General features: G+C 36.7%; 1 protein-coding gene across 1 annotated transcript in view; it reads left to right on the top strand.

The window, feature by feature from the left end:
• The window catches only part of MALRD1 (MAM and LDL receptor class A domain containing 1), a 706,902-nt gene that overhangs the window by 478,220 nt on the left and 216,493 nt on the right, over positions 1-12,189 (top strand). Inside the window, exon 31 of the mRNA XM_030940611.1 lies at positions 5,112-5,273. Within this exon, the coding sequence (XP_030796471.1) occupies positions 5,112-5,273 (162 nt within the window). The remainder of the gene's footprint in view (positions 1-5,111; positions 5,274-12,189) is intronic.

Below are 12,189 nucleotides of genomic sequence, written 5' to 3' on the forward strand. Positions count from 1 at the left end.
CCATAGAATTATAGTATTAATTTTATAAAATATCATGTATTTCTTTCATAGTATGTACATTCTCAAATAAAACTTACAGTGCACTGAGTAACATTTTCTAGTGTTATTTCTAGCTTATTTTAAATTCACTGGCCAGGTGCGGTGGCTCACACCTGTAGTCCCAGCACTTTGGGAGGCCGATGTGGGTGAATCACAAGGTCAGGAGTTCAAGACCAACCTGGCCAATATGGTGAAACCCCTGTCTCTACTAAAAATAAAAACTAAAAAAATAGCCGGACCTGGTGGTGGATGCCTGTAATCCCAGCCACTCGGGAGGCTGAGGCAGAGAATTGCTTGAACCTGGGAGGCAGAGGTTGCAGTGAGCCGAGATTGTGCCACTGCACTCCAGCCTGGGCGACAGAGTGAGACTCATCTCAAAAAAAAAAAACAATTCACGAAAAAAGTGTATTTTTAAAAATAGTGTAAGGAATTAATTTCAATGGAAGTCTCTAAAATGTGTGAAATCACCATTTTCCCCACAAGATGTACTAAGTAGGGCATTTAATAGTCACCCACAAAACAGTAAAAACTTGGACAAATTCAAGCCCGTAAACTGCACTCAGCACTCAGGTAAAAGAGGAGCCCACACATTTAGAGCATTAAGAGGGAGCACAGCTGCATCTGTGAGGAAATACAGAGGAGCCACATGATTAAGAGCCTACCTACTGACCCCTGCACTTAGCAGCACATGCTGGCTGGATTACACCCCAAATCTTCAACGCCAAAGTGCTTTGCTAACATACCCTCCATCAAACCAAAGGCAAGAAGTCAGCTACAAATGAGGACCCTGAACAAAGCCTCAGTCCTCTGGAAACATTCAGAAAAGAATTCTAATGACTGTACTCAATCTACACTGAAGTTAAAGGAACATTTGCACACACAAATAAAAAAGAATCAGTGAAAGAACTCTGGCAACTCAAATGACCAGAGTGTCTTCTGTTCTCCAAAGGACCGCACTGGTTCTCCAGCAAGCATTCTTAATCAGGTGAGATGGCTGAAATGGCACACATAGAATTGAGAATATGGGTAGAAACAAATATTATTGAGATTCAGAGGACATTGAAACCCAATCCAAAGAAGCTAAGAATAACAATTAAGTTATGCAGGAACTGACAGATGGAATATGCAGTATAAAAAAATAACCTAACTCACCTAATGGAGCTGAAAAGCACACTACAAGAATTTTATGATGTAATCACAAGTATTAGCACCAGAATAGAACAAGTTCAGGAAAAAATCACAGAGCTTGAAGACTGGCTTACTGAAATAACATAGACAAAAATAAAGAAAACAGAATAAAAAGGAATGAAAAAATTCTCTGAGAAATATGTGATTATGTTAAGAGGCCAAATCAATGAATCACTGGTATCCCTTAAAGAGACAGGGAGAAAGCAAGCAACTTGAAAAATTGCTTTCAGGATATTGTTAGTAAAAACTTCGCCAACCTCACTAAAGAGGCCAACATTCAAATTCAGGAAATGAAGAGAACCCCTGCAAGATATTACACATGAAGATCATCCACAAGACACAAAATCACTTTTTTTTTTTTTTTTTTGGTGAAATAGAGTCTTGCTCTGTCGCCCAGGCTGGAGAGCAGTGACACAGTCTCAGCTCACTGCATCCTCCACCTCCCAGGTTCAAGCAATTCTCCTGCCTCAGCCTCCTTAGTAGCTGGGATTACAGGTGTCTACCACCACACCCAGCTAATTTTTCTATTTTTAGTAGAGATGGGGGTTTGCCATGTTGGCTAGGCTGGTCTCGAACTCCTGATCTCAAGTGATCTGCCTGCCTTGGCCTCCCAAAGTGCTGGGATTACAGGTATGAGTCACCACACCTGGCCATAATAATCACATTTCCCAAGGTCAAAATGAAAGAAAAAATGTTAAAGGTAGCTAGAAAGAAAGAGCAGGTCACCTACAAAAGGAACCTCATCGGACTAACAGTGAATCTTTCAGCAGTGAATCTTTTGCCCTCCACACCAGAAGAAATTGGGGGCCTATATTCAACATTCTAAACACACACACACACACATACACACACACAAAACAAAAAAAAATGCTACAACCAAGAATTTCACATACAGGCAAACTAAACTTCACAAATGAAGGAGAAATAACATCCTTTTCAGACAAGAAAATGCTGAGATGATTCATTATCAGCAAACCTGCCTTACAAGAGCTTCTGAAGACCATCACCAGCCACTATAGAAACACACCTTAGGACACAGACCAGTGACACTATAAGCAACCAGACAAACAAGTCTGCATAACAACCAGCTAATGACATGATGACAGGATTAAATCCATGCATATCATGTTAACCTTGAATGTAAATGGGCAAAATGCCCCAATTAGAAGGCGCAGAGTGGCAAGCTAAATAAAGAAGCAAAACCAAGTGGTTGGCTGTCTTCAAAAGACCCATCTCACACTCAGTGACACCCATAGCCTTAAAATAAAGGAAAGGAGAAAAATCTACCAAGCAAATGGAAATCAGAAAAAAGCAGAGATTGCAAACCTCATTTCAGACAAAATAGACTTTAAATCAATAAAGATCAAAAAAGACAATGATAGTAGATATGGTAAAGGATTCAATTCAACAAGAAGACCTAACTATCCTAAATATATATGCACCCAGCACAGGAGTACCCATATTCATAAAGCCAGTTTCTAGAGACCTATGAAGAGACTTAGACTCCCAAACAGTAATGGTGGAAGACTTCAACACCCCATTGACAGTATTGGACAGATAATTGAGGCAGAAAATTAACAAAGATATTCAGGACCTGAACTCAACACTTGACCAATGAACCTAATAGACATCTACAGAACACCCCACCCCAAAACCGCAGAATATACATTCTTATTGCCAGATGGCACATACTTTAAAATTGACCACAGTTGTACATAAAAATAATCCTCAGCAAATTCCAAAAAAATGAAATTATACCAACCATCACAGCACAATAAAAATGGAAATCAGTGCCAAGAAGATCTCTCAATACAATGTATTTACACAGAAATTAAACAATCTGCTTCTGAATGACTTTTGGGTAATTAATGAAATTAAGGTAGAAATCAGGAAGTTCTTTGAAACTAATGAGAACATGCATGCAACATATCAGAATCTCTGGGGCACAGCTAAGACAGTGTTAAGAGGGAAATTTATAGCACCAAATGCCCACATCAGAAATTTGGAAAGATCTCTAATTAATAACCTCAAATAATTTCAAATTAACCATCGCGGTTGTTGATTGGTGGGACATCTGCGTAAAAGTGTGAAAGTCCATGGAAAGGGATGACTAAGGCCAATACAGAGTGAGAAATGTAAACAAGCAAATATATGTGACTATTTTTAAATTAATAGGGGCAGCCTGGCTGTATGACTGCAAAATAGAAGAAAGGAATTAGAAGAGAATGTGAAATTGAAGGACATGGAAAGATGTGTAACTTTGAAGAAAATGAAGCTGTGGAATGTCAATAGCAGTGTTTGGATGAGGAGTTGAGATCATAAACAGAGATTAGCCTTAGGAAAGAGAAAAGTGACATAGTTTGAGATTGAGAGAATGAAATGTAAGAGAATTTATCCTGATTGGATAAGTATCTTTAGCGTCAAAGATAAAGTCATATATTAAGCAAGGCGGGACAGAGGGTGCAAGGATGATCACAGAGAATAAAAAAGGATGTAGAATAAATATTGTAGGGCTGTATATCAGGGAGTCACTTACACAGAACACTAGTAAAGAATGTGCAGGTGACATCATTCTAAAGAACACATAATGGCTATCTTTTATATCCACTGCAAGATTCTGAATTTTTACAGATGTGTTGGCTAAACACCAGCAGAACGGAATGTCTCATTTTTTATCCATATCATATCATAAAAACCTATTCTATATTATGTAACACTGGCATGACAAACACAAAAAAAGACACACATAGCCCATAAATAAGCATAGAAGAAGCAATATATAATATAGTCATATAGAATGAATGAAAGGAATGTACATGAATACAAGTGGTTGTAATTTGTAGGGGTAAGATGCAATAATGCTTGAGAAGTAAAATGCTAATATTTTATTTAAATAATCTCAGGGATCCAGAAAGTTTTGTATGGAAATATTAAAGCTTTGCTTGCTGTATATTTAGTATCTATTTTTACAGCAAGGCTTTTTTTCTGGTTACATTTCTATATGCTAACATTGGTTGTATGTTAAGGAAAAGTTGTGAACGAGAAGAAATTTTAAAAATAACACAAACTTTCTTTCTAAAAAGAAAGGAAAAGTAAATGATGACCTCAATTGATTCATACCAATTAAATCACCCTATCATTCTTTCTGTCTGTACAACACAGTCTGGTTTTACAGTGGGTACTCAAAAGTAATAACTGATGTACAAAAAAGAGAAAGAAAAATGAAAGCCTAGATCAGGGTATCATGATGGCACTTTTCACAGGTGACTAGAAATAGATACAGTTATTATCTATTAATTTTTCTCATTGTGAATAATTTAATTTTAAAGGAGTTATCAATCAACACTTTTAGAAGAGAATTTCTTTCTTTTTTAGTGACTAGCTCTGATATGTGATGCTGCAGTGACTGGTACGGTGTCCAGGATAATTTGTGTCCTATACAGTTTACTACTTCTCCCAAAGTGCCTTTTCTTTAGTAAATGACTTTGTGTCACTGATAGGCTATGCTATTCAAACATCAGAATAAAGGAAGGAAGTGAATTAAACATCCAGACAACTGAAGCTGTTTATTTATTTGACCTGAATAATCTTGTATTAGCATAATGTTATGTTCATTGTTCATGTGTAGACAGTTTTAACTATCATCTATAAATACTATTCATCAATGCATATAACTCCTTAATGGATAAGTGACAACATTCATACACTGCTTCTAGATCCTTCAATTAAAATATTATCAATGAGTACAAATGTCTTGATGCTGTAAATATATTTATAAAGAATTAGAATATGCAGATGCTAATTTTAAATGATCCCAAATATAGGGTAACAGCAAAGGTGATAGACATTTCCAGAAACTTCCATTAATATTTTTGCTTCCCCAGCACAGTATACAAGCACAACAGGAAGCTGCAATTTTGAAACAAGTTCAGGAAATTGGACCACAGCCTGCAGTCTTACTCAAGACTCTGAGGATGACTTGGACTGGACCATTGGCAGCAGAATTCCTGCCGAAGCATTAATTCCAGACTCTGATCACACGCCAGGTATGTCTAGTAGCCATCCCTAGACCAAGAAATCCACTCATCTGGAAACCTGCTTTAACAATTTGTGTGAATTTCAGTGTGCATTTCTTATGTGTATGTGGGGACAGAGCTCAGTGGGTTTTACGGAAAGAGGGCTAGTCCCTTCTGTTGCAAACTCTGAATTACTAAATAGACCCAGAACTGACACTGCTACAACAAAGTAGCTCACCACTCATATTTTAAGAGACTCACAGATTTTACTCTACCCTAAGGGTGCCATTAAATTCCCCAATTGGGGGAGGGTAGGTGGGTGGCATTCAGATTAATGATTGCAATGTGCAAAGATACACAACTGGCAATGCTAAAAGTTATCCTGTTGTGACAATGGCCAGTCATAACAATGAAATGGCTGACCACCAATTTCCTTTCCATCATTTGGAAGTACAGGAGCCAAAGTGTAAAATGCTAAGTGGTGATGGAATGAGTGAGTATCGCACAATCTTCACAAGTTTTGCTTTCTGCCCTGTGATTTCAGATTATGCAATCTTTAATGGCTTTACAGTTAATAGACTCAAAGTAGGAGTAAGCTTGTAATCTTATTTACTCTTACAAAGAAGTCCTACTGACTCAGAATTTATCTTAGAAATCTAGCTTTTATTAGGGATTAAAAAAAACTAAGATATTTGTGATGGCTAATTTTATTTGTCAATTTGGAGGTGTTTTTGATAAGATCAACATTTAAATTGATGAGCTTTGAGTCAAGTGGATTGCCCTTCATAATGTGGCCTCCTCCAATCAACTGAAGGCCTGAATAGAAAAACAAAACAAAACACCAGCCTATGCAGCAAGAAGGATCCCCAAGAGAATGTCTTCAGATTTCATCTGCACCATGGGCTTTCATGGTTTTCCAGTCTGACAGTCCACGCTGCAAATACTGGACTTGGCAGCCTTCATAACTTCATGAGCCAATTCCTTATAATAAATCTCTATATGTACACACATCCTATTGATTCTGTTTCTTAGGAGAACCCTAATCAATACCATATTCTTCAAAACAGTTGAAACATATGCACAGTAGAAAAGAATAAGATTATGTGAAATTTAAGTAACTTTCAAAAGATTGCCCTAGCCATTATATGACTAGTGAAAAGAGCATATTAATTTTATTATTTATATGTTTCAGACTGATTGAATGTATCATGCTATTTAATTACAATATGGGCATTCACTCTTGTTTTAAAGATTTTTCTCTAATTCGTTTTATATGGTGAATCACATGTGTTGATTTGCATATGTCGAACCAACCTTGCATCTTAGGAATGAACCCTACTGGATTGTGGTGAATTAACTTTTTGATATGATGCTGGATTTGGTTTGCTAGTATTTTGTTGAGGATTTTTTATGTCTGTGTTGATCAGGGATATTAGCCTGTGGTTTTCTTTTTTCACTGTGGCTTTGCCAGATTTTAGTATCAGGGTAATGCTGGCTTCATAGAATGAGTTAGTCCCTCCTCCTCGAATTTTTAGAATAGTGGAATTGTCACCAGCTCTTCTTTATATGTCTGGTAGAATTAATCTTTAAATTGAATATACTCACTTTGACTTGTCACATTGTATCTCCCTTTTCTTTCACAAGTTTTTGTTTCCCTTAAAAACATGAAGTTAATGTATACTAGATTACAAGTTGAACAGGATAGAGAATCAAGAAACTAAGGTCAGTAATTATAAGGATTTGGTTTATAACAAAGGTAGATATTTAAAATAATAGGAAAAAGGTGGATGATACAGGATGGTGCTGGCATATCTGGTTATCCACCTGGAAAGACTTAAATTAAATACAAGTTTTATATCATATGCAGCAATACAATCTAGATAAAGACTTAAATGTAACAAATAAAAACAAGAAAATCCTTGCAAGAAAACAGAGAGTAAACTGTGTGTAATTTACAGCAGAATATTTTATAACCTCCCAAACCCAATTTAGAAAGGATTTTGGCCTTTTTGACATAGAAGTCAACTTTTAAAACCTGGAAGTCAGCTTCTAAACCCAATTTAGAAAGCATTTTGGCCTCTTGCACATAGAAAGGCCAACACATAATGACTTATATGAGGATATTTACATCAGCATTGCTTTTAGCAGAAATAATGGGAAATAAATGAATGCCTATTATATGATCATTTATGTGTTCCTTCCTTCATTCACTTAGCTATTTGTCAAATGCCAGGCACTTGGCCAGGTCCTGTGGATGCATCAGTGAATAAAACAGGCATAAATCCCTGTCACAGTAGAGCTTACATTACAGAAGGAGGAAAAAGATAATGGGTAAACATAATAAATAAATAAATTAGATGGCTTATTAGAAGTTAAGGGGAGAAAAGGGAAGGAATAGAGTACATAGGAGTGTGAAAGACAGTAAATAGTTGTGTGCCTTGGAGTTGGGAGGATGGCCATGTAAATAGGCTGATCAAATTAGACCCTGCATAGAAACGCCATTCAATAAGAGACCTGAAGGAGCTGTGAGGAAGTGACCTGTGGTTACCTAAGGAAAGAATGTTCCAGAGCTAGATCAACCTGTGTTTGGAAGGTGTCTTAACCCAGTTGCTGATGACATTTGGGGCAGTCTAATTAATTAGGGGTTTGACCTGTGCAATTGTAAGATGTTTAGCAGCACTTGAGGCCTCTACCAACTAGTTTTCAGAAGCACTCCTCTTTCTAATCATAATAAAGCCAAATGTCTTTAGAAATTGCCCCTGTTGAGAACCCAGAGAAACAGCCTGGAAGCCAAGGTAACTTGTAAAATCTACAACATGCAATATTATGCAGACACTAAAAAGAATTTAGTCATGTATAGTCGATTTGAAAGGATTTCCAAATGATAGTATTGAAGGAGTAAAGCAATATGCAAAATGTTAAGATAGTGTGATCTAGTTTTTCTAAAGCAGACAACTAGTACCCCCTTATTGTGCATATGTATAAATCTGTGCATAGATATTTCTATGAATGGCTGTAGCCATGGAGGAGAGTATAAAAGGATACATACTTGTTTATTAACATAGATTACTTGAATGGGTGACAGGGTTAAAGTAGAGAAGAGGAAGAAATAATATAAAAAGAAACAAGGCCGGGCACAGTGGCTTGTGCCTGTAATCCCAGTCCCTTTGGGAGGCCAAGGCAGGAGGATTGCTTGAGCCCAGCAGTTTGAGACCAGCCTGGGCAACATGATGAAACCCCATCTCTACAAAAAATAAAAAATTAGCCAGGTGTGGTGGCATGCCTATTGTCCCCACTACTCGGGAGGCTGAGGCAGGAGGATGGCTTGAGCCCATGAGGTTGAGGCTGCAGTGTCGTGTTTACTCCATTGCACTCTGGCAAGACTCTGTCTCAAAAAAAAAAAAAAACAAAAAAAACAAAAAAAAAACAAAAGAAGAAGCAAATAACAGGAATTGTACCTGAAAAGAAAATCCAATATACATGGTGGTAGCACATTTGTGCGCTTATGAAAAATGTGGTGAATATGTTAAGGTTTGCCACTTGAAAGGTCTGAACTGTCGCTTGTCCTTTTAATATTTACTTTTTCTTCAATGTTTCTATTTATCAATTTTACATTACTAAAATACTTTTTCTAAAATTTTTAGAATATAAATAAGCAGAAAAAACTTTTCTAGTAACCTCAGAGTAATGATAAAGCCATCAATAAGCTTCATGTTTGTTCATACTCCCATTCTTTCTTAATGTATGCATTTTCAAAGAGAAATAGTTTCTTGTTGATTTTGTAATTCTAAAAATATAGTGTAAACAAGGTTATATGTAGTGAAATTACTTGCACAGCATAGTTTTATAGTATTTTACTTTTTGAATATATCAAAATTTACAAAATCTAATTATAAACATTATTTTCTCCATTATGATAAATATCACAACGAATTGACATTTAGATGGAACTTTTTTACTTCTGTAATTCCCGAAGATGAATATATGGGATTTTTTGAGAAAATATGAGAAACAAGCCAATTTTCATTTATTCTGCTTAGATCTAGACAATAACACATGGACACAAATGCCTGTGAGTTCGTTAGATATTGTCTGCCACAATCTTCCCTTATGCTAAGACAGTATTTGAAAACTACAGAGCATGTCTTCTGCTACAATAAGACTAAAGGTAAAAAAACTGCAGGCTCAGTTGAGGACAAGATTAAAGTATAGTCAATAGATATGAGAAAGTTTACATCTGTTGTTCAAAAAGAAAAACACGAGTGATCAATGGATACCTTTTAATGGAAACATTAAAGACTATTAATAAGAGTATTAATTTTTCTTTTTTGAACTTTTAGAGCTTGTGTATGTTCATTAAAGACCACATGCAAGTTTTGAATCTGGTTGTTTATGTAATGTTATATACAAGCACTGTTGTCCGCAGATTTTAAAAAAAGCAATAATTCTGACAGAACACTTTATTATCCTCCTTATTAATCACTACTTGAGACAGTATTTTTACAGAGTGCTGTCTTCAAAGCAGCCTGATTATATCATTCTTGATACACTAATACGGCTGAATGAGACTGTTTAGGCATCTCTGAGATAATGGGATGCTGAATAAATTGTAAGGACATTAATTAATTTTGACCCTCTGGGAAAAACAAAATTCTTTATGGGAAGGCCAACAAATTCAATGAGCCTATGGTCTGTTTCTACGCATCGCAACATAGTTGTTAATTAAAATCGTATTTATGGAGTTTTGCACTTATTGTTATCAAGACAAAGAATTAGATACATAAGGGGGCCATTTTCAATGCCCGTCACAGGGCTATTGATGAGCCTTTTTGGAGACATTGGCGAAGCTGGAGAGAGAAACTACAAACATCAATCCACTCTCTGGTCTACACATGAATACTGTTTAGACTTAATGTATACAAGATTGAATGGCAAGAGTGACATTTATGTAGCATGAATTCATGAAGGCGTAAGGCACAAAGCTGCTGCTGTCTCTTTTTTTCCCTTCATAACTTTATGCTCTCTTTAATGATATAATTGGCCATCTCCACAATTAGACTATCAACTCCAGTAAGACAAGTGTCACATGTTTTGCTATTGTGACGTCTCCTCTAGCATTTAAATAAGTCTGAATTGCACCTGATAAATACTTTTGTAGGTTACTTGGAACTATCCCCTACTATATTTATTGACAGTGAACTATTTTGGATTACTTAATGCATTAAGCATTTCCTGAGTGCCTGCTAAATACCATTCATTGTGTTGGGAACTGAGAATATGAATTAACTAAATGTTTGGTAAGTAACTAAGAAATCAAATATGCTGACTGATACAGCATACATGCTTACTATCGTGCATTTCTATACTAACCACTCAAGGTCAAAAAATATCCCCAAATAATCTTAGCAAGCTAACGCTCTCATGTATAATAGCAATTTGAGACATATAGTATTCAATAAATACAACTCAATTTGATATTTGGTTGATAGTGTCCTACAGGTAACGCAGATGATAACTGTACTTCCTATGGGCAGATAGGACAGACATTATCATTCTGATATCAGAGATGAGGAACACAGATATTAAATGATTTTTCTCAACCTGTAAAATGAGTAACAAAGCCAGAGTGGAAACCCTGGTGTATGGATCCTAATCCAAGCCCTTTTCCAGGACATCACTATAGTGTGTTCCTTCCTTGTATATAGCTCTACCTGAATCCCCTTAACCTTCATATTCAGGGCCACTAAACCTCGATTTCATTCTAGATTTATATCACCCTGGTCTCTGATCGAGTAGAGGGAGACTCCTATATTCATTTGCTTGGGAAGGCTGGACAGGGATATGGAGTTGGATATAAAAAAGCCAGCCCTCACTCACATGATTCCCAGACCATTATTCTTAGACTCACTTTGATCTTACTCACATGCACTTAAACACACACATACTTAAAGGCATACTTGCACACACACTCGTGCACAGAAACATACACACACATGTACAGAAACATATAATGCCTATATTGTAACACATATTTTAAAGATTAAACTGTTGGACAAGACATTTTTGAAGCATTACAAGAAAAAGAAGGAGAAGATGGGGGAGGAGCTGGGGGGGAAAAGAGAAGGAGAAAGAGGCAGAGGAGGAGGAATAGGGAGAAGAATAGGAATAGGAGGAGGAATAGGAAAAAGGCAAATGGGATCAGAATGAATGGAGGAAGAACATCAGAAATCCTAAGTTAAGGAAAAATAGTTCACTATAGGTCTTCCCAAAGAAGCTACACGTATATACGGATATCCTAAGATCCAAGGACTGAATTGTGCCGCCTTCCTCCAGAATTCATATGTTGAAGTGCTAATCCTAGTGTGACTATTTGGAGATACTCTTTTTAGATAGGTAATAGGTAATTAAGGTTAAATGGGGTCATAAGAGTCCTAATTCAATAGGACGGTTGTCCTCATAAAATGAAGGAGAAACACCAGGAAGTACAGAAGAAAAGCCAGGTAAGGACACAGAAGACAGTTATTGCAAGCCAAGGAAAGAGGCCTCAGGAGAAATCAAATCTCTGGGCACCTTGGTCTTGGACTTCCAGCCTTCAGAACTGTGAGGAAATAAATTTCTGTCATTTACGTCACTAAGCCTCTGGCATTTTGTTATGGCAGCGCTAGCAAACTAATGAAAATGCTAAGAAAGGTTGTGAAGAACTCTTCAGGGGAGCTCACTCAAACCACTTGAAGGAATTGGGAAGTTGGCCCCGCTTCTCACGTTTCCCACCAATGATCACTGCTTCCAAACACAACTGCTCACATAAATGGCTTTTCCTCTCAGGATTAAGTCAGGGAAGGGCAGTCTAAAGAAATCTGGACATCTGCCTGGGGAAAGATAACCATGAGATAATTATAGCCTGAAAATTTGTCAGTGTCATAGTTGAGGTTACACAGGATCATCA

The sequence above is a fragment of the Rhinopithecus roxellana genome, chromosome 11, assembly GCF_007565055.1.
Source record: "Rhinopithecus roxellana isolate Shanxi Qingling chromosome 11, ASM756505v1, whole genome shotgun sequence".
Classification (NCBI taxonomy): Eukaryota; Metazoa; Chordata; class Mammalia; order Primates; family Cercopithecidae; genus Rhinopithecus; species Rhinopithecus roxellana.